Consider the following 25,138-nt stretch of genomic DNA (forward strand, 5'->3'; position numbering starts at 1 on the left):
ATTTAAATAAAATTCATGAAATGTTTATGGGAGAATCAATTTCCTTTCATAATGTATGTCGAACCATATCAATCAATCAGTTTATCACAACAAACTTTAGTGTCAATAATTTCAAATGAATCTACAAAAAACTAACTGTAAGTACATTTTTCTAATTGCTACAAACTAGCGGAAAACAATCTTTTATTCACAATCAATGTAAAAATAGAAACCAAGAAGATACCGAATTGAAAAATAAATGAGTGCAATTCATATTCTGGTGGCCTCCACCAAACTTCCATCCAATTCAATGCATTTATCATATCGCTTACGAATATTTTTTAAAGTATTCCTCAATTGTTGTGGAGTAATTGCATCGCAAGCTTGCTGAATTCTGGTGCACAGTTCCACTCGATTCCTTGGTCGTGATTTGTAAACCTTTTGTGTAATATAACCCCAAAGGAAAAAATCGAGTGAAGTAAGGTCAGGCGATCTTGGTGGCCATCCAATTAATGTACTCCCCCTTCCTATCCAACGATTAGGGTAATTTTGATTCAGCCAACTCTTCACAATTCCCGCATTATGTATGGAACAACCATCTAACTGAAAATATAAATTTCTTGTTTCTGCAAGGGAAAGTTCATCTATTGCGTCCGAAAATTCATTCCTTAAAAATTGTAGGAAAATTGCGCCATTCATGTTGCCGTCGAAAAAGAATGGTCCAATTATCCTTTCATTCAGTATTCCACACCAAACGTTCACTTTTTCTGAATACTGCCTTTTACAGTTTATCACCCAGTTAGGATTTTCAGTGGCCCAATAGCGAATATTTTGTGATGAAACCACTCCATTTGTTGTGAAACTAGCTTCATCACTAAATAAAATTTTCTTTAAAAATTGCCTGTCATTAAGATACTCGCCCTGGGCCCATAAGCAGAATTCCAATCGTTTTTCTTGATCACCTAGTTCCAGAGTATGTAAAAACTTTGGTTTAAATGGCCTCAATTTATTTTTTTTCAGACATCGCCTAACATTCTCCCTAGGTGAGTTTATATCTGAGCTGGCGTCCCTCAAACTACTATTCGGATTATTTCTGAAGTAATCTAATATAGTCTGGTTATTTTCGTTCCTTCTTCGTATATTGTTCTTTAAAATATATGTGGTTACTGCTCCAGTCCGATTGAAAACTTGGTTTATTTTATGTACCGTGCTGTTACTTATGGCTGGACGATTTGGGTGTCTTTCATTGAATATTCTAGTTACTTCTCTTTCACTCCGGTAATCATCACCGGAAAGACGTATAATTTCGATTTTTTCTTCAATTGACAATTGAGCCATTATCTGTTTTTATTTTGAAACACAAATTATTCAATTCACTAATGGTGCGTAACAAAATTTCAATTTAACAAAATGACAATTCATGCGCAAATAAATAGATGAGAAACTATAAGTCACAGCTAACTTGTTTATTTCATTAATGCATTCTGAATAACAGGCAGTTAAAATTGCAAATCTCATTTTTTGCTATTCAACAAAAGGAAGAAATCACAGCTGATGTTACCTACTGGAATGATAATAATTATTATCCATTGCATATTTTTTTCGTTATAATTTCTATTGGAAGTACATTAGACTTGTCTTATATTGTTGAAATTGTTTTCATGAAGATTAACCAGGAGTTCTCTCCTGATTGTACTTGTTTATGTATCCACTCCACTTCGAGAAATACCTATAGACTATTTTTACCATCATGATTTTCAGATGTTATAATTGTACGACATTGCAATAATCACCCCAATAATTTTTTCAATTTTCAACAGTGGTGTAGTAAGAACGTTGTTAAAATTTCATTTTACAACATATTTTTCAAATTTCATTCCCTTATAACTTTTTTATTACTGAACAGATTTCGATGAAACTGTGACCAGTGATATTTCAAGACATCCTGAATCCAGTGGTGTATTCAGAATTTTCATAAAATTCCTGAACATGAATTGGTGGGTTGATTAAACGGCATATTTTTCAAATTTCATTCCTTTATAACTTTTTTATTGATTGACGCATTCCAACGTAATTTACATGTTAACCATTTGAAAATGTCACAAATCCAGTGGTGTAGTCAGAGTTTTTCTAAAAAAATCGCTAGTAATTTTTTTAGATTTTTGACCTTGAAAAATAAGATTAGTTGGCCCTGGAAATTGAGATCTATTCATGATATTTGGTGTCCTAATAGAGTTTTTGAATATCTACCTAACAAAAAAAAAACATTCCAATCGGTTGAAAAATGTAAGTTTTATAAGGGTGCTTCCATCTTAAATGGGTCATATATATATATTCATATATATATATATATATATATATATATATATATATATATATATATATATATATATATATATATATATATAATGATATTGTAAAATAAAAACGAATAAACACCTCACATAAAAAGTTTACCACACCTATTCCTTACAAAATATCAATTATTTGATTTAGGTTCAGTCTAACAAAAATATACCGCTTGGTAAATTTCAATTTCCCCTTTGATTAACATGGAAAGTTTGGTTTTTAAGTTTTTCATAACTGTTCAACAGTCCAAAAAATTGAACACTCTACAAAAAAATATCCTATAATTTCTTGATGAACAGACGCGTTTCGAAGTTACTCATCTTCAAAATATAATTTTTCAATTTTTTGACGAAACATATATATATAAAATGTCGATTTGTTGAATCAGTCTATGCTCGTCGCGATAGCAGACGAAACGTTTGGTACTTCATGTTCCATTCGTCCACGGCCTATCAGCCTAAGTAATAATAAACATTCGCCATCCATTGGTAATCTGGATAGGATAGCAGTCGATAGATACCATTCTGTGAATGTAGGTTCTCCGTTTGTCTTTCATGAAAGGGAACCCATTGGCATCAACACACGAGAGTCTCTATGGCAGTCAGTTGTGAAACCAAAACTAATCATTGTCCCACAACAAACTCGTAATTTCTACGACGGTAATCAATATTGAAGACTTTTCGTGATATCAATTCGAAGTAACGTCGATATACCTGAACAATCCTTTCATCAAACTTCTCATTTACTCCTTCCTAGCGGATAATCTAATAAAGTGTAATCTCTTTCTTATTGGATTATCCTTTTGAGAATATTTAACTATCAGATGATTACGATACATTTGCAGATCCATCGCAAGATTCTCACTATTTCGAACATATTATTACTTCAAAAGCGAATTGTAACAGCGTGTAGTGTTTACTAATCGCTACGGGGCTTTAGTCGCTGAAATATGCCACTATAATCACTTCGCACAAAAATTCAATTAACATTTTTTTCCTTTGAAAAACCTAACACTTGTTATTGTTTTCAATCGGCATTCAAATTTTTTTTAAGTATTTTGTCGACTACTTCTCCATACAACTTTTTGTGACTCTTTCACAGTATTCTTACAATCCAGCATTAATTTACTGTACATTTTTTTCATAATTTCTTAAATGAATCATTCCGATACATTTTTTTTTGGTCATTGCATTAATCGATACTAACAATCGATAATTTTTAAACATAGAAACATATTTTACTTAACTACCTCTCTACATATTTTTTTTATATATTCGATATTTTCCTATATTTCAATCTGCATCAGAATTTATACATAATCCAAACAGTAAAATTCTTCAGATTAATATTGTTCCGAATATCTTAACATTTGATTATTTCAACGGTCGGTGTTTTTTAACAGCCGGTTTCAGTTGAAAAAGTTGTTGATTCAGATCAAATTTTAACCAACGTGTCTACCTTAGGAGCGCGTTGTAGAGATAGACAACTCGTCGACTATTATGTAGGTAGAGCGGTAGATCTTAGCAATGTTTCGTATGTAGGTACTTAATATTCCATTTTGGATTCATTTTAGCTCGCTGTGATTTATGCGACGGCTTCGATGATTTGCTTCATTTGATTTATTTCTTGAATTATTCAAACTTTCCTTGAGATATTATTTCTACAACGTACATCACATAATTTTCTAGGCGATTGGTACGTTTTTTGAAAGCGAAAAATATTTTTCTCGCTTCAATAGAGGTTTCGATTCATTTGCAAAGAGTTGGCAAAATCTGTTGATTCAGTTGTTGATTTCATTTCCAAAAGTATCTATTGGAATTTATTTTAATATAATGGCTGGTCGCAAAACGAAGTTTCCAGTCAGAAAACTCGCCGATTATCTGAATGCGAATACAAGTATTACCCAAACTACATTAGAATACTTGAATATATCGAGTCCAATAATTGAAGATGCTGCCAATCATTTATTTTCAACCAGTAGCAATACGTTTCGATTCATGGTATTGCAAGCACTGAAAAAAAATACTGGAAATATCAAATCAATGATATTATTCAAACAAAAGCGTTGTGATGAAAAACCTGTACCCAAAGTTTCAAATAATAAGAAATTGGTTGAACGAAATATTGATTTAGTGTTAGATCATTTGAAAACTAAAGGGCTCAGTATTGAATATTTACTCACCCAAAGTTACTACAGCAACCCTCATTACTCAGAGTTGTGTAAAATAATAGGAGAGAAGAGTAACGTGAGAACTCGTAAGAAATTACATGGTTTCATCAAAAGACATGCCAATGATTTGAAAGCTAGAATGAGTTTGAAAATGTCTGATGTTTTTGAATGCAGTGTGTCTCCTATTCCTCATGAATGTTTTCCAAATATTGATATTCCTGAAAACGGATTTCTACATTCAACAATTGTAGAGAACGTAGATGTTGAACGATCATTTATTGCAGATGAAGACAAAAATAGCAAACCGATGATACCCTTGTCTTGCGAAAACATAACTTTTTCCCAAGGACATGATCAGCTAGAACAAAAATTTTACCTTACGGATGCAAAAATTTGAACGAAAGTAACTGGTCGAGGAACACTTACACCATGTGTACATTCAAAGAAGGAGAATCTATACTTAACAAAAAGAATTTCAGTTTATATGTAAAGATCGTCAATTGATAGAAAGCTTATATTCATGATGAATATAAAAATTAAATCTGTTAATAATACTTGTTTAGTATGTTACAAAACAAACCGATATCTAAAAAGAGGTGACCTTATAAAAATCTATGCTTATTGTCAACATAAGAGCTGTAAAAAATTCATCTTTCTCATAAACAATGTTTCCAATATTTCTAGACCAACCCATATAGTGGAAGTATTCAGTACATCAAATGATTTTAATCATTTAGGGAAAGAATATGAGCAAATGAGAGGTATCCAATGAAAAATCGTTAAAAATAATTTGTTGCATATAAATCCACTAGACCAACGTCAAAACGATGTTTTGTCGCTATCCATTTCGACAGCTGAAACACATAATTTAGGTTCTATTAGATCAGATGCAGTATATCGAAAAGCCAGAGCAGAGATATTTGCGAGAAATGATAGGCACTCCGATGACATCATAGATATGTTATTAATGTATCGAAGTCATCCAGAATATATTAAGACTGTCGGTGATCCACTGCATGTGTATGTATATAGCAGAGAACAACTGTTTCTGATGAGGCAAAAACCTGTTTTATATTTAGATTCAACAGGTTCACTAATAAGAAAACCTAAAAAAACATCGAAAACGATATTCTATTACTGCGGAGTCATTCAACTACCCAGAAATAAAAGAGTATGTCCAGTGGTAGAAATGATATCATCTGATCACGACGCTGGTTCAATCGGTGCGTGGCAGTTGAAATTCAGATCATTCTACTTGCAAGAACAAAAGAAGTGGCCCCCATTCAGTTCTGTTGTTGTTGATTTCAGTTGGGCATTGATGAATTCAACCTCTGTAGCATGGAATAGTATGGAGCTAATAGATTACCTAGAGCTGACGTATAATATTGTCACAAAGTTGAAAACATTTCCAAGCAACAAAATCAAGTTACATATTTGTTGCAATCATATATTCAAGAATATGGTAATAAGTAGTTGTTTACAGCTGATTCTCGGCCTCCCCCCACCACTATGACGTATTAATTGCTTTTTTTATTGGTTGTTGTTTGGTGAAGTTTTTTTGTTGTGCAGTGAAGTCAAGGCGTTGTGACCTTGAAGTGTCTGGTGCATGGATCGTTCAGATTTTTTTTTCATGTGTGTGTGTGTGTGTGTGTGTAGGAGAATGCACGGTACAGGGTTTCATCATGTGCTTGTTTGTCTATGTACAAACATACGTCTGCATACTTCGAAGATCCTCCAAGTAATAAATGCTCCATCGGTGTTAGGGCACCAAGTTAGTAGTGGAGTGACGTCACAGCAATAACCGTTCAACGGCTAGAGAGCGACATGTTCACTCCACGACGTGTGGCAGAGTAATGCGTATTCATCGGTCTGCCCTCACCTCTCCCGAAGCGATGAAGGTTCGCTCTAGCCCCGCTATCGATGGTGACACAACGGCAGCCGAGGACCGTTTGCCTAGCGTCTACCCTCTCCGAGACCGCAACGACCACTGCTTGCTCGTATATCGACATCTGTTATCGCATTCAGTTGGGAGGTAATCTTGGCGCATGTAGTTGAGAAGTGGGGTTGGCTATGACGTCTTGACGGGTCCTATCAGAGTGTATTTAAGAAGCGTACGAGTGTTGGCTATGTCAGTTTACATCAAGTGAGTTAGTGAGAACTATTATATAAAATGTATTCCTGTGACTGTGGTAAATCTTTCACTCGTAGTGATAATCTTCGTCGGCATCAGCTCCAGAGTTGCCAAGGAGGGCCTGCAGTGAAACGGGTGAGAGTGGATAATGCAACACCTATGTATACGAGCAATTGTTGTAATGTGACAATTCCTATGACCCAAGTGAATTCTCACCGAAGAACCATGAGTCATAAAAATAATGCATGTGTTCAATTGTCTGACGGTGTTCAAATTATAACGAATGCATTCAATTGCCGCATTGCTACATACAGGGTGGAGAGTTCGATTGTAACCAGTGACTACATGTCATTTTTCAATGAGATTAGGCAGAAGGTCATTGAATTACTGGAATCAGCCATCAGGATCCATAAAAGCATCAAGGTGAATATGGAAGTTTTTGGGAATTATATTCTTCAGACTGATGATTCGAGGGACACGAAGTCATTTAATTCCCAAAATAAAATAGTGGACCAATCTTCAGATTTGAATGCTGTTTTTGATGGATTCCGTGATGTAATTGTGGCTCAAACGACTGAGTTCCAGGATCTTGACTCAGGTATTTATTTTTTAAAAATTTCAATAAGATTGAATAGTAATTTTTTTTTTAATAATTCAGGTTGGACTTGTGAAAAAATATTGTTTCTCGAGGTCAACATTAATAAATACAGTCCACTGGAAGGACGTTCATATGTGAAGCTGCCTCAATGTATTCAATGGAAGAAAGCTGTTGTGAATGTTCGTAATGAAGATCACTATTGTTTTGCTTGGGCTATAACATCAGCATTATATCCTGCAGATAGTCGAGTGTCCGAACTTACGTCATATCCACATTTTTCCACTGTTTTAGATGTCACAGGTATGGATTTTCCGGTTAAAGTTAATAATAAGAGTATCGAAATATTCGAAGATAGGAATGATATTTCAATTAATGTTTACGGTTTAGAGAGTACATTTGAGAAGGGTAAAATGAAGTATGAAGTGATTGGTCCATTGCGATACTCACAGAGAAGACTCCGGAGACATGTCAATTTGTTGTTTATAACTGATGACTCCGGTAATGGTCACTATTGTTGGATCAAAGATCTTTCAAGATTAGTTTCTAATCAACTATCAGCTCATAGACAGAAAAAATATTTTTGTGACGGATGTTTGATATATTTTTCTGATGAGAGATTGCTTTTACGTCATAATATGTATGATTGTAATCACATTAGTACCACAACACCAACTACTAATTTAAAGATCAATAAATATGGTAGAATGGTTGCGGAAAATAAACTAATGTTTGAAAACTTTGAGAGGCAAATGAGGGTGCCATTTGTAGTGTATGCTGATTTTGAATCAGTGCTTAAACCGATTCATGTGAATGAGCCAAATCCTGAAAGTTCATACACGATTAAAACATTCAAACATGCCCCATATTCATTTGCTTATTTGATAAAGTGTTCATATAATGATGATTTGTCAAAATTTGTTACATATAGGGGTGTAGATGCAGCTCAGAAATTTGTGAGTAGCATTGAAGATGATTTGAAAGAGATACATGAAAATCATCTCAGAAACCCTAAATCGATGGATACACAAACTGACGAAGAAGAAGAACAGTTTGCTGCAGCCAGAACTTGTGGTATATGTAATAAAGCATTTACTGATGGTGAAGTCAAAGTAAGAGATCATTGTCATGTCACAGGAAAGAAAAGATCACATGCCGCTCACTCGAAATGTAATTTAAATTTCAAAATACCAAACTTCATACCTATCATTTTTCATAATTTAAGTGGTTATGATTGTCATTTATTCATAAAAGAATTGTATAGGAATAAAGAGAAAGTTGATGTTATCCCGCAAACTAAAGAGAAATATATATCTTTCACGAAGCATCTCTTCACACACAGCTATACCGATAAAGATGGTGTGGTTAGGAAGAATTATCTCAAAATGAGATTTATCGATAGTTATAAATTTATGACTAATTCGTTGGAGAAGTTGGGTGCAAACTTGACCTCCGATCAATGTTTGGAGATGCACAAACATTTCCCACAAATTGAGAAATTCAATTTGATGAGACAGAAAGGTGTATTTCCATATAATTTTGTTGATGACATTGACAAATTGAATTATCCATTACTTCCGACAAAAAATCAGTTTTATGACACACTCAATTGTGAACATATATCGGAAACTGATTATGATAGGGCTAGAAATGTTTGGAATTTATTCGAGTGTCAGAATTTGGGGGAATACTCTGATTTGTATTTGAAGTCGGATGTATTGCTACTATGTGATATTTTTGAAAACTTCCGCACCACAAGTTTAGAGATATATAACTTAGATCCGGCACAATATTATACTGCACCTGGATTATCATGGGATGCCATGTTGAAGTTCACTAATGTTGAATTGGAATTACTAACTGACATTGATATGATTCACTTTTTTCAAAAAGGTATACGAGGTGGAATTAGTCAATGTAGCGAGAGGAAACATATAGCAAATAATAGATTTTTACCCAATTATAATCCCAATGAACCTTCCACATTCATTACATATTTAGATGCAACAAATCTATACGGTCACAGTATGTCACAACCTCTACCAACAAGTGAATTTACATGGTTGACACCAAATGAAATTCTTAATCTCGATGTGATGGATGTGAGTACTGATAGTCCGTATGGGTATGTATTTGAAGTGGACATTCATTATCCACAAGAGTTGCATGATAAACATTCTGACCTTCCATTTTTAGTCGAAAAAATAATACCACCTCGTACACAATCGAAAATTCCCAAATTAATTCCAAATTTGAATGATAAAAGAAAATATATTGTTCATTATAGGAATCTACAGCAAGCTGTCAAAAATGGATTGATTGTAATGAATACACATAGAGTATTGAAATTCAAACAATCATGCTGGATGAAACCCTATATAGATCTTAATACTGAAATGCGTAATAGGTCTAACAACAAATCTGTTAAAGATTTCTATAAACTAATGAATAATGCGGTGTATGGAAAGACAATGGAGAATGTAGATAATCGAATTGATGTTAGACTCGTTACACATTGGGAAAATATAAAGAAAAATATAGGTGCCAGCACTCTCATAGCCAAACCAAATTTCAAAAATTGTTCAATTTTCACTGATAATTTCGTTGCCATTCAATTGGGTAGAGTGAAGGTTCATTACGATAAACCATTATATTTGGGATTTTCCATATTAGAATTATCTAAAACAGTCATGTATGACTTTTTCTATGGATGCATCAAACAACACTTTGATGAAAATGTCTCTTTACTTTACACAGATACCGACTCGCTCATTCTTAAAGTAAACACAGAAAATTTTTATGAATTCATAAAAACTAACATAAGTAGATTTGATACATCCAATTACAGTATAGTTAACCAATTCAATATTCCAGTAACAAGTTCAGTCTTGGGTAACTTCAAAGATGAATTTCCAAATGATCCAATCATGAGTTTTTATGGTACAGGTGCTAAAGCATATTATGTGAAATCTGTTGATGGTGAATTTAAGAAAGCCAAAGGGGTTAAACGATCGGTAATAAAGAATGAATTGACATGCGAAGATTATCAAAAAATCGTCGAACAAGGTGGTATGATATTCAGAAAGATGAATTCATTTAGAAGCGTGTTGCATGATATGTATACTGAATTGAAAAATAAAGTTGCATTATCATACCACGACGATAAACGATTTATCATTCCGAATACTACCCACACTCTTCCTTGGGGTCATAATGATATTGAATTTTATGAAAACGATCCAAATGAGAACATTCGTTGGATAAGTAATATTATTCAACAATCACAATCTCAGGAGACTCCATTGGATCAATTGATTAATTTATTATCTGCCGAGATCAATGATTGAAGTATCATTCAATATCTTCAAAACTGGAAAATTCAATATGACAGAAGTATTGTGATATTAATGTATTATGTATGTATGTATATGTATTACTGTAATGAATATAAAATGATTGAAATTTTATTTGTATTATTTCTATTTCCCTAATCGATTACTGCAATATATAGTATAATGTAAAAGAAAGGAATATCAGTTTGAAAAGAATCATCGTGGGTGCACAATGTCTAAAACAATCGATAAATTTGGCAGAAAAAAAAAAGGGGTGGTAATGTCATCCGAGGTCCACCCGGCAATGGATTTAAATTAACAAAAGATGGTCATTATGACATGCAAAGAAAAATATTGAAAAATACAAGCGAACCAATTGACAAGAGTGATTGTGTAACTGTATCATACCTTGAGGGGGAAATTAACGGAACAAAGGAGGTTATACTTCTAGCCCTACAAGCTGCAATACAATCCACAATAGGCAATATTGCTCGCGATGCCCGTCAAGCATTTGACGATAAAATTGCAGAGGCTCGGATAACTTTCACTCGTAAATTTGACAAACTTACAAATGATGTAGACATAAAAATGTCTGACATAACAGCGTCTACAAATAAAAAATTTGATGCTATGTCAAACATAACAGCGACTACAATGAAAAAGTATGATGTACTGGAAGAGAGAGTTGAAGTTTTGGAGAAAAGCCATAAAGTCAGGCCATCAGGTGGAGTGGGATATCCAGGACTGAACATTGATCCAAATATTAGAATAATAGAACCAAAACCAAAAGCAACAGATGACGTATTAATTGAACCAACATGGTGAATAGTGAAGTGGAATAGCCTGCCTGGGCAGGGCCTGATTAAGTTAGGTTAGGAAAAAAAATGTGTATTTGAAAAATTAATAATGAAAGTTATCAACAAGTATTATTATATATATTTCAATGTCCCTGAAGTGGCATTAGTGATGTACTCGAATTCTGACTTGACATGTTCCCAACTGTTAAAATTTGAAAAAAAAAATTTAATTTGAAAAAAAAAAGCAAATTTGAAAAAAATTTTTTGAAATTTGAAAATAAATTTTAAAATTTAAAAAAAAATATTTTTTCACCAACCTATACCCTCTTGCCCCCCCCCCCCCCGCCGCCTCCTTCTTATTATTTTTTCTAGTTTTGTCATTGCCAAGTTTCGAACTTGGATAGTCTGTGCGGTAGGATGATACCTTAACATCTACGCTGCCACAGGCCCACTTATACTAACAGTTTCAATTCTATTTAAATCACAAGGAATAATGGTGAGAAATAAAGAAAAAAATTTTTGGTCACACGGGGATTTGAACTCATGTCATACGTCTGCATAGGCTAGGGTCTTAACCATTACGCCACAGGCTTACATATTGGTGTTAATAACATTTATTATTCTATATAAGATATGAAAGCTTCATTTATATAAAAATTATTGATTTTTTTTATGGGTAATCCGGGATTTGAACCACTAATATCAATATTTTACTTTTTTATGAATTAATAAAGGTTAAAAAAAAAAAAAATTGATCGTCGAGATTCGGAATCTTTCTCAAGATTACAACCCGTTCTTTTCTCGAAAAATATCGATCCTGCGAAAAAACCGGGATTTGAACCACTAATATCAATATTTTACTTTTTTTATGAATTATTAAAGGTTTATAATTAAAAAAAAAATTTTGATCGTCAAGATTCGGAATCTTTCTCAAGATTACAACCCGTTCTTTTCTCGAAAAATATCGATCCTGCGAAAAAACCGGGATTTGAATCACTAATATCAATATTTTACTTTTTCTATGAATTATTAAAGGTTTATAATTAAAAAAAAATTTTGATCGTCAAGATTCGGAATTTTTCTCAAGATTACAACCCATTCTTTTCTCGAAAAATATCGATCCTGCGAAAAAATTAATGGAGACCAAATTTGTTGGAAATTGAATTCTCTACAACTTTTGTCATTACTATTTTTCGTGTAAAATTGAAAATAAGTGTAATAAATTCAATATTACATAATGAGATTACAACCCGTTCTTTTCTTGAAAAATATCAATCCTGCGAAAAAATTAATAAAGACCAAATTTGTTGGAAATTGAATTCTCTACAACTTTTGTCATTACTATTTTTCGTGTAAAATTGAAAATAAGTGTAATAAATTCAATATTACATAATGAGATTACAACCCGTTCTTTTCTTGAAAAATATCAATCCTGCGAAAAAATTAATGAAGACCAAATTTGTTGGAAATTGAATTCTCTACAACTTTTGTCATTACCATTTTTCGTGTAAAATTGAAAATAAGTGTAATAAATTTAATATTACATAATGAGATTACAACCCGTTCTTTTCTCGAAAAATATCAATCCTGCGAAAAAATTAATAGAGACCAAATTTGTTGGAAATTAAATTCTCTACAACTTTTGTCATTACTATTTTTCGTGTTAAATTGAAAATAAGTGTAATAAATTCAATATTACATAATGAGATTACAACCCGTTCTTTTCTTGAAAAATATCAATCCTGCGAAAAAATTAATAAAGACCAAATTTGTTGGAAATTGAATTCTCTACAACTTTTGTCATTACCATTTTTCGTGTAAAACTGAAAATAAGTGTAATAAATTTAATATTACATAATGAGATTACAACCCGTTCTTTTCTCGAAAAATATCAATCCTGCGAAAAAATTGATAGAGACCAAATTTGTTGGAAATTAAATTCTCTACAACTTTTGTCATTACTATTTTTCGTGTTAAATTGAAAATAAGTGTAATAAATTCAATATTACATAATGAGATTACAACCCGTTCTTTTCTCGAAAAATATCAATCCTGCGAAAAAAATAATAGAGACCAAATTTGTTGGAAATTAAATTCTCTACAACTTTTGTCATTACTATTTTTCGTGTAAAATTGAAAATAAGTGTAATAAATTCAATATTATAATAATGAGATTCCACCACTCATTTCTCAAAAAATATCGATTCTACATACACACTGAACATTAAATACCCCCATTATTGATTTTAATAATATAGATTTACAAAAAATAAAGATTTTTTTCTCCAGTCACAATTCAAGTAGATGATCAATGCCGGTTCTATGACTGAGGATGACCAATGCCGGTTCTATGACTAAAAATTTTTAATTTTATGTTTCATTAAAAAAAAAATTTAACAACACACTGTAGTCCCCGCCCACTCTCCTCCACTTTTAGCCCCGCCCCCTTCCCACCATTGCTCGCCTCACCCCACAATTGCGCATGCGCGCCCCCACCTCACTCCCACCACTCCCACTTCTGCCTACACCCTGAGGAGCACACTTCTCGGCATTCAGTACGACAAGTCTTCTCATCGAGTGCAGTCCAGCTACAGCAATCTACTACAACACCAGTCTAATACAGCAGTCTTCTACAGTCTACAACAAGCGAATTTTGAGTAAGTTATCAATGTTACTTTTTCATAACAACTAACTTTGTATTACATTTTCAGAATGGAAAACTACACGCAGGAAATCGACAACGCTGTGGCATCGATCATACCTGTGGATGTTGAGGTGGAGCGACCAGGCAGCCCTGACATGTTCGAGGGAGACGAGGTGGCGATGGTCCAAGAGGTGAAGGCTTCAACTTCGGGTGGTGTGCAGCGGCCACGCAGCCCTGTCTCATTTCAGGAAGACAGGGTTGTTAACAAAGCCAAGCGGCAATCTGCAGCTAAGGTTGGTCCTATTCAAAGGTATAGGAGTAAATGCAATAGGACTAACCCTTATGCAGGTAGTTGGTCGACCGCCAAAAGGAATCCTCCGAGACGTCCCACACCGCTCGCATTGACAGTGGAAAGACGGAGGGCATATAAGCCGGTGCCGAGGGTGCCATCTCCAGGTGAAATCCTCACCCAATTTGCATTATCAGCGATGTTGACACCCATGGAACTCACACCGGTGCCTGATCCTGCCATGGAGGTCGTGCCACCAGTGTCGAAGCCTGCCGGGGAGATCGCGCCACAAGTGCCACCAGTGCCGGAGCCTTTCGGAGAGGTTAACCCCCAGGAGATGGAAACTTTCCTACAGAGGTGTAGGGATGTTGCACTTGCTTCACGAAATAGTGAGGCCGCGTTGGCTAGCATTTCCCGGGAGGAGAATGAAATTGCTAGCCAACGGCGCGAGTTGTTAATGAGGATGGCCGAGCTAGATCGAAGGACTGCAGCTCTGAAGGAAAGGCGGAAGGCAGAGACCTCTTCGATAGAGCTCAATAATGAACTAAAAATATTTATAAAGAAATTTTTGAATAAAGGGAAATAGTTTTTAGGTCAACTAGGATAGTTTTAGGATAATTAGGTAGCATGGTAGTTTTAGGTTTGTAATTATAATTTTAGGAATAAAAAACAAAAAAAAAAATGGAAAAAGAAGTGAAATAAAGGGTGTACATTGTTTTGGTTTGGTACACATTGAACAATGCGATGGTTGGAGCATTTTTCTTCACTTCGTCTTTTCATTATTTTTCTTTTTTTCCATTTTCAATTCCAAGTTCTTTCATCCCCACTCCTCCCCACTCCCTTTCAAAAGTATAAAAGTAGGAATTATCTGTTGGAATATTCAGTTGATCAGCCACCTTCAACATGGAACCTGATTCAACTACTGAGCCGTACAGTGACCCAGCGCATCAACATCCTTACTGGGCTTCTATCCATGAAGGATTCGTGGACTCCACAACGGCACCTCATGACATTCCCTTCGAATTCATGAATAATGACTACAGGGTGCAGGTTCAGCATGTCACTGGGAGTGATGAAGCTGACTTATCGGACGGGGATTATCCGGATCCCTACCAATGGGATGACGAATGGGGTGACCCACCGCCTGTAGACATCACAGATGAGGATGACGACGACGACGACGATGACGCTGGCGACATCAGACTTCCACCATCCCCAATCCTTATCGAGGACAGTCCTCCGCCATCTCCTATCCTAATTGATGACGATGATGTCCTAAATTCCGACGACGATATGTAATCGTTTCCCTGTTTCTCCCACCCTTTCCTTTCCTTTCCTTTCCTTTCCTTTCCTTCCACGGAGTACACACTTTTTTGGTTGGTGTACACGAGGCACTGCGAGGCTGGGGCAGTGTCTTCCTCCCTCTCTCTTATTAGTTTTTCATAATAATCACTTAGAATTTCTCATAATAATCGCTCAGAGTTTCATGAAGATCGTCATTTTTAATGTTTTCGAATCTCAAACACTGTTCTACATTTACACTTCACCCCCTCCGTTTTATTTCTTCCAATATAAATATAGTATCAATCCCAGTTCTACATCATTCTTCCACAATGTCGATTGCTGATTCCACCACCGAACCGATGAGTGTACCAGAGTCTTCTATGATGAGTACAGGACCCATCCAGGTACATGAAATAGATTCTACGTTTGATCATTTCAGTACAACCTTCGCAGAAATGCTGCAACGCATCTACGATCTTCCTGATGATTTCCCGGAACGTATGCAAGAGGAAGTAGATGAGTTAGACGATCTACAGGATAACGAGCTAGATGATCATGCGGACGACATAATTAGTATATCATCTGATTCAGATGAATCTGATGAATATGAGGACGACATCATCAGTATATCATCAGATACAGATGATTCAGATGATGACACCATCATGATTGTTTCTGATGATGAAGAGCGTTAGTCCATACCATTGTATGGATTAATAGGAAAAACAGCCCTTTTAAGGGCTACAATTAAAGACAATAAACAACTATTTTCAGAGCTATCATTATACTTTCAATCAGAAATAGGTTAACACTATAGTCAAAACTTATGTGAAAGTATCATCATCCAACTCTGTAGTACTCATCATTATATTCAATGATTGAGAAAATATCAACTTCGACTTTTCAGTCAAAGTAGTACTCATCATATACACAGATATTCGATGATAAACCAAATCCTAACTTCGACTTTTTAGTCAAAGTAGTCATTTATCACATAATCTGTGAATTCTACTACTACCGTTTGTGTGAATAATGTAGCCCTGAAAAGGGCTGTTGTTTTTTTTTTGACCAGTAGGTCCACGGTTATTGTGCCACAGGTTGGACATTATTACATATAATACATGTAGATACTCGGGTGAAGTTTGTTAGTGGCCTCTCGCAAGCTTCACACCAATTTTGTCCCATTTCCATAATTGAGACAGTGTTGTGGGTGTTGACATGGGCATACCACCCTCCATTATTGTTTCTATGCGAATAAAACCGAAAGCAGCACCAGCATAGTTTTTTGTTCTCTCCATCTATTGTGCTGATCAATACGTATGCATCCATTGCACAATACAAATCCAAGGGATCTTTCAATGTCTCACTGACATTGAGCGTTCGCATACCGATCATCAAAGCACCATCGCTTTCAGTTGTGTCAGCTTCTATCCCTGCATCATCTCCTTCTTCATCCATGACCCTCTCAAACTCCATCACGTCATCATCTTCGTCGCTTTGGTTGGCCTCGTTTTCAACTTCGTCTATCTCATCTTCATCGACTCCAACATCTTCTGCTTCAACTATCACTTCCTCTAGCGGAACATTGACATCATCATCATCTGATTCGTCTATCCAATTGTTTTCATCAACAGCAGATATTCTATTTAATGCAGCATTTATTTTTGCAGAATTCATCTTGTTGTTGTTTGCTCACAGTTGTAGAGAGTGAATGAATGAACTTCAGGATCGCAAGTCGACTTATACGATTGAATAGGAAACGGAAGTGGTACGACTCCCACCTATCACTTGACTCGTTTTAAGTGGGAGAGAAGGATATGGCATCTCTAGTCGATGAAAGAGTGGGCTAGTTGACGAAAGAGCGCATGCGCTAGTTTATTTTCTTCTATAAAAGGTGAAGTATCAGTAACATCATCACCTTTCCTATCCACATTCTATTGCTATCACATATCATTCCTCCAAACCTAAATAATCATTATCATGAGCTCCATGCCACTATTGATTGCTGAAGATGGTTCACCACTTGTTGATATCGATCACACTAATTTTGAAAATATTCCAGTATTACATTTACAGTCTCAAGACTCGATAAGTGATTTTGATATTAGCGACTTCGTTAACTTCGCAGATGTGCCGGAACCAATTCAACAAATTATCGTTGAAACTCCAATCATTTCACAATCATCATCATCCAAACACCCTTCATCTACCCCCCCTCTTGGTGTTGATAAAAAATCCAGAACTATCAAAAGGAAGGTTAATAATGCATCTTCATCGATTGTCACTGAGTTGAAAGAAAAAAAACAATCGAAAAGTGGTTTGCAGGAGAAAAAGCCCACAACGAAAAGTGACAGATCGAAGAGGAAGACAAAATGTGAACCCAAAGAAATGAAGGGTGATTTGATGACTGAATCGCTATCTTCTTTCACTCCATTACTTCGGTTTGGAGATATGAAAAAGAAAGCGAAATGCCGTCTTGTAAAGGCGCAAAAGGCTATTGCTGAACATGAAAAGAGTGAGCAAGCTATTAGTGTCAATAAGGACACTCTTCAAGCATTAGATGCTAAGATTGCATTAGCGAAAATTGAATTGGCTAACATGAGCAAAGAAGCAGATGAACTACGTTCAAAAATCATGAAAGATGACAAATTCAGTCAACGTTCGAGAATGCAAGCACAGGCAGAGCTTGAGGAGTCGACTCGACTTTATGAGACGGCATTATCAGTGAGAGATAATTGGCGAAAAGAGTTGGAGAAAGCATTTCAAAGTGACAGCGATTAGTTTTGGGAATGGTATTGTGTTCTCAATATTGTGAGTTGAAAAAAATTTTAAGCGGGAATGGAGTATACAATTAATTTGGTTTGGTATACACAGAACATTGCGAATGGTTGGGGCAATGTTTACCGCTGCAATATTTTTTCAATTCACTTACATATAATTGAAATGAAAACAATAATGAACTTTAACATTACTTTATTCATAAATACATTATTAGATACATTTAAAGCATATTTGATTCATCAATCCAAGAATTCTGTTCACTAGGAAGTCCTAACCACTTTACATATACTTTATTTTTCCTTTTCTTCAGCACTTTCTCGATCAGATATACATCAGGATTTTCGGTTCGCAATAACTCTTCTTCGTAAAAACATCCTCTAATAGGTTGTTCATTCATATCTTCAAGATTATAGGTTGTGGGAAAAGTTTTATTGATTTTAACAATCTTGAAGAGTTCCGTGGTAAAGTTCGCAGTGTAAGACTTTTCAAAAATATTTTTGTATTTGCTTATTCGTACAATATCATTCAATCGGAATTTGGGTTTACTTTGTTTTTTTCCAACTCCATTGATACCTTTGAATATCAATCTTGTTGATGGATCAACATTAATGGGTGCCATACCTATTGTACGATGAACTTTATTGTTATATCTACTAGTTATAGTTGGAAGAATATCAAGCCATTTGTGGTGACCTCTCATCGAAAATTCCTTATAGAGCCACCCCTTTATTGTACGAATCACTCTTTCTGCTATAGCTGCCTTCTTTGTGCTAAATGTTGAATAATGATTGATATTATATTCTCGCATGAGAGATGAGAAGCTTTTATTGAAAAATTCTTTCCCTTGATCGCTTTGTATGTGTTTGGGGGAGTATTTGGCTTCTTTCAGTACATGTTTCATTGCATTAGTTACTGTACTACCTGTTTTATCTTTAACTGCTACAGTCCACAGATATTTGGAGTAACAATCTATCACTACAAGTATATATCGGTATCCTTCATTACTTTTTGCATAAGGTTGCAGTTCAGCTAAATCTATTTGCCATAGATCTGCAAAACCTTTGATGGTGGTTATTCTTCTACGAAAATTACGTCTTGCAGGTTTATGTAATTCATTAACAACTTGTCGTTTGACATCACTTATTTCATTAGTCATTCTATTTCAATATGATTAAAGAGAAAATGTGATAATGTTACTGCATTGAATGATGATGTGACAGTGATCATTACATGTGAATATGTTAATATATTATACCTTCTTCACGTAATTCTTCAATTATTGAAATTATTTCATTGTCATGTCCTGTATGACCAGCTGACTTTGAAGCTACCAATAATCGTAGGCGAGCAACTAACTCTTTCGGTGAATTCCAGTACACATAATTCACAGGTTTAGAATTATATATTTTCTCCATTTTCACTCGTTTGAGTGCTCCACCAATTTTACTTCTACTTCTTATTGGATATTGTCGTGAGTCTAATAGAGGTTTGATAACTTCACGAAATTTTTTAGAATTTGTATTTTTAAAACCATTCTTCTGATGATATTGTTTATATGGAGCATTCGTTATTTTCAATATTTTGGAATATACTTGACGAGTTTCTTTATTATCAACATCTCGTGGATTCTTCAAAAAGATCATATCATACAATTCTGGACTACCTGCGCATTCATATTTTTTCACTTTATTAGCATCCCAAAATGAAATGTTTCCATCTTTGAAATACACCACTAGACTTCCCATTTTCAGCTTTTGTGTAATAGGATCCATACGTACGCCAAATGTTCCATCATATGCTGGATTTCTAGATTTTACATTATTCAAATGTTTCATCAAAACATCTTCACCACTTTCATTCATATCAGGTGAGGTGTCAGGATCCGAGGAATCGATGTGGGACGATGATGGTGTTTCGAATAGAGTTGTTCTCATATCGTCTTGAAGTGTGCTCGTGTCACTATTCACAGATGATACACTAGCAAAAGATTGTTTTCTTCCTATTGGAGTACTCATGGGATAATTTGAAGTAGATTGAACAGTTCCATGATTTGGTGATAACACTGGTGATTTAGAAGTAGCGTTTGATGATAAAACATTCAATGGTTTCATTATGGGCTCATACAATCTTTCAAGTGTCGTACGATTTTCAATATTATCATTCTTGATAGAGTTGAATTTCTGCCTGACAGCTTCTGTTGTCTCTACTAGTTGACGTTTCAAATTCATTTCATTGTTTTTATTTTCAGAATCTTTTTTTGTATTCATAATGCCCTTTTTTAAATTATAGCCTAATTCGCTGATGAAGTGACCTCTACAATATTCAGTGATCGAATAAGTGTAAAAAACAAGATCATGGGTATATAAAACTATCGAATCCTTTGCGATATCTACCTTCATCTATTTTTCTATCCTTATCAATGACTAGAAATCCATATTGGTCCTCCCAGCATTTAACACACATCAATTGGAATTGTTTGAATGTTACATCGGGTGAAACATGATCTGAATAAATGTGATGTAAATTCGTCTCATCTTGTTTGAACATTAAAATGAAATTGGTATTGTCACGCACTAACTGTTTGGGTACCCGTGAATATGTCTGTGCTAGATAAAAACAATCAACATCCTTATGACGTCCCATACAGAAATATGATCTAATAATATCTTGCTTTTCACATATCACATCATCGAAAATGAAAACAGAATTAGGCTTAGCGTCGGAGGGTTCCACTATTTCTGCATTATTGCTGAATGTATAAAAACCTAATCCTTTTATAGGTTCCAAAACACTTCGCAAGTACTGATATTTAGGTTGATTGAGTGATTTCGAATAGAGATACACATTTCTAAATCTCAGTCCTTGTGGATGTGTTAATAGTGATATCATTGCATTCGTCTTTCCACAATTTGAAGGTCCTATAATGAGTCCGCGAACTGATGATGGAAGTAGTGGACCATGTCTGAATACCCTTTGTCCATTCAATCCACAACCAAATTTCTCATCTAGATTATCTACAGCAAACTTTTCTTTCTGTTTTACAATGCGCATCGTGCCGTGGTTGGAGACTATATAAATGTTATTAGCTTATTCATTTCAATGTGTACCATCAAACGATACGGACGTATTGAAAGTGATCGTAAAATTAAAAGAGGTTGTGGTTTTGTTAATGATTTAATAAACAAACTTCCTTTCGAATTACATCTACCCGGAGGTTATCAATACTGTGGACCGGGTACAAAATTGAAACAACGTTTAGCTCGTAACGACCCTGGAATCAATAAATTAGATATTGAATGCAAAAAACACGATATTCAATATTCTAAGCATCCATCCGATTTTGCAGCAAGACATTTAGCCGACAAAGAACTTGAATACAGCGCTTGGGATAGGGTTAAATCGAAGGACGCGAGTATTGGGGAAAGATCAGCTGCATTACTTGTCACCAACATTATGAAAGCGAAAAGACATATGGGCATGGGTTGTAGTACCAATAAGAAAAAATGTAAGAGGAAACAAACGAAGAAAAATAAAATTAAAAAAGTTGCATTTGGTGCTGGGATAGTCCATAAAGTGCGAAATGTATTGAAGAAAGCTGGTGGGAATCAATTTGTGACGAATAATAGCAAAAAAGCTATTACTGTGGCATTGCAGGCGGCACGTAAATACCTTAAAGCTGCCGGTGGAAAGAAGAAAATCCGCACACCACGCATAATTCCTGTTCCCAAGATCGGTGGACTTTTACCATTGATACCAATTTTTGCTGGACTATCCGCACTAGGAAGTTTGGCGGGAGCCGCTGCTGGTATTACCAAGGCCGTGAATTCGGCAAAAGCCAGCAGAGCGGCTTTAATGGAAGCCAATCGTCACAATAAAACCATGGAGGCTGTAGCATTAGGCAAACGCGGAAGTGGAATATATCTCAAACCATACCGTAAAGGTTTAGGACTATATTTGAAACCATACAAAGCCACAAACAAAACAAAAAACTAATTGAACCCCTACCTCAGAGGCCTCTTACTGATCACGATCTCAGTTATTATGCACAAAAAATGAAAATTCCACATTTTCGTGGTGTTTTTATGCGTGATAGATTACCATCTTCAGGTCCAAAACAAAACGAGACAGCTATTGTTAATTTAGATGGAATAAGTGGACCAGGAACACATTGGGTGGCATATAAAAAATGTGGGAAAGAAGTCACATATTTCGATAGTTTTGGAGATCTACCCCCACCATTGGAATTGACTCGATTCTTTCGAAAATGTTCGAATGTAAAAATCAAATATAACTATGATCGACAACAGAAATTTAATACAGTTCTCTGTGGTCACTTGTGCTTGCAGTTTCTCTCTAAATAATTTTCCAAATAAAAATGGATTCAACACCAAAACTGGATCGGGAGGCTATCAAGGGAATGGGGTTTTCACTTAGAATGTTTTCAAAATATGGTACCTTGAAAAAAATGGATAAAGTGATGCTTGCAAATATGCCTAAGGAAGTGATACTTGCATGTGTTGCACATGAGATTGCATATGTTTGGGAAAAGTTGCCTAAGCATCTGCAAGATGACATCGATATAATGAAACATAGATATTGTTATGAGCACCACCACCACGATCAAAATTCAGAATCGGATGTTAATGACGGTCCTATACCTCGGAAATCTATGTGTTGTATTTGTAATATAGAGGATGTGAATATTGGTATCAATAAAAATGATACTTATTACAATACAACACCTTCCAAAAAGTGTAAATTGTCTCAAATGTGCTGTTGCTGTGTACAATAATAAATTGAAATGTGTTTCAAAATATTCATCAGTCATGTCACGAAAGTTCGAGCTACAAGCTGTCGGGACAAGTGTCTTGAGTGCGGATTTTTTTCCACCAATTGAATTGGATAGGAACAGTCGTTATGGATTAGGACTTTTGGGATTCTATGGATGCAATACAATCAATAATATAACTGAAGCTAATAACTTAGTTAGTTTTAGAATCAGTAATGACAACTCATCGATACCCCAAAAGTTGACAATTGAAATTCCATGTGGTGCTTATGAAATACAAGAGATCAATGCCGTCATACAGAAACATATCATGTTCAGATTGTTTCATGATAAAAAACCAAATGATGTCGTTGCAGATGATATTTTCTATCTACACGCCAATAATAATACATTCAAATGTGAAATGCGATCCAAATATGAAATTGATCTGACACATCCAAATTCAATAGCAGAAATGATGGGGTTCGCTCATGAAATATTTCCACCAAATCAGATACATGAATCATCATTACCAATAAACATTACAACTGTGAGACTTATCCGCTTAGATTGCAATATAATATCTGGTTCATATATAAATGGTGAAGAATCCCACATTCTTTTCTCATTCGATATTGATGTTGAACCTGGCTACAATCTCACTAAAGAACCACACAGTATTATATATATGCCTGTCAGTCCAGAAGGTCGTCAATTGATTCACAACATTACAGTGCGTATTTTGGATGAAAAAAATAACCTTATCGATTTTGGAAGTGAAGAAGAGATTTTCATTATTTTGGAATTGAAGAAAATCGAATAACTGTTGTTATGGGTTTCATTTATAATAGACAAAATCGCATTGAACAATCCCAAACGAGTTGCACTATCAAAAAGAAAGGTGTGCATAAAAAGAAGCTCATTCCACAAGTGTATGCTAAACAGTTAGCACATAACGCTCTGTCTGTGAGTGATCTTAAATTTTTGAAATCGATTGGATTGAAAGTGAGAAAATAACAATGGTGCTCGAAACAAACAATGAAAAGTTGAATATATTCAATGAACCAGTGCTCGATCATTCTCTCATAAGTTTACATGAGCACACATATAAGCCCTATGGATCACCGCTATTCAGGAATTCGGATGAAATCAGAATTGCAATCAATAATCAAGATGTTATACTAGATATTGCCGAGAGCTTCATTTACATAGAAGGTAAATTCACCCCCAAAGATGTAGCGAAAACATGCTATCTCTCGAATAATGCAATTGCATTTCTCTTTGACGAAATTCGTTATGAAATGGGTGGTGAACAAGTGGCTGTTGTTAGAAAACCTGGGATAACATCTACAATGAAAACCATGATATCATTTGGACAATCTCATGCTAACACATTATTGACATCTGGTTGGGGACTTTCACAATTGAAGCAAGATATCTTGGATACAAACAGTCATGTTTTTAGTGGAAAACTACCACTGAAATATTTGATGGGTTTTGCTGAAGATTACAACAAAAGTATCTTGAATGCCAAACAGGAATTGATTTTGATTATCGCTCGATCATTCAAAAACTCATATATAGGTGAGGTTGATGCTGATTTGGAAATAAATAAAATCGAATGGAAAATAAGACATATTGTACCAGATGATAAACACAAGCTCAAACTTTTGAGTAGAATAAACAAAAGCGGTCTGAATGCCAAAATCAAGTTGGCGTATTGTATGTGGGACCTCTATGAACTACCATCATTACGTGGGACTTCTTCAGACATATGGGCCATCAAAACAACTAACGCATTGGAAACTCCTCGTTTTGTCATCATCGCATTCCAAAGTACTACCACATCTGAAGATAGAACACAGGATATTACAAAATTCACAACTGCTGATATCAATAGTATTCGAGTATACTTGAATTCTGAAGTTTATCCATATGAGCGTTGGAATTTGAATTTCGATAAAAAACTTGATGCTCCTGCTTATTATGCTTTTGAGAGTTTCCAGCGAAGTTATTATG

At 34.9% G+C, this 25,138-nt stretch overlaps 2 protein-coding genes across 2 annotated transcripts in view; both read left to right on the forward strand.

Moving 5' to 3' along the window:
* The window catches only part of LOC111514274 (lutropin-choriogonadotropic hormone receptor), a 796,850-nt gene that overhangs the window by 67,836 nt on the left and 703,876 nt on the right, over positions 1–25,138 (forward strand). The window lies entirely within an intron of this gene.
* Positions 13,091–14,962, forward strand: LOC141482912 (uncharacterized). The gene is made up of 2 exons (XM_074176916.1): positions 13,091–14,010; positions 14,065–14,962. Exon 2 carries the CDS (start codon positions 14,066–14,068, stop codon positions 14,870–14,872), a length of 807 nt encoding a protein of 268 aa, XP_074033017.1. The 5' UTR covers positions 13,091–14,010; position 14,065; the 3' UTR covers positions 14,873–14,962.

This window comes from Leptinotarsa decemlineata, unplaced genomic scaffold, assembly GCF_025532065.1.
Source record: "Leptinotarsa decemlineata unplaced genomic scaffold, Ldec_3_MD MMD2_P_RNA_scaffold_14, whole genome shotgun sequence".
In the NCBI taxonomy this organism is placed as follows: domain Eukaryota; kingdom Metazoa; phylum Arthropoda; class Insecta; order Coleoptera; family Chrysomelidae; genus Leptinotarsa; species Leptinotarsa decemlineata.

What these genes read in the sequence shown, in the direction of transcription:
- LOC141482912 (XM_074176916.1), top strand. Translation starts at nt 14,066, where the DNA reads ATGGAAAACTACACGCAGGAAATCGACAACGCTGTGGCATCGATCATA.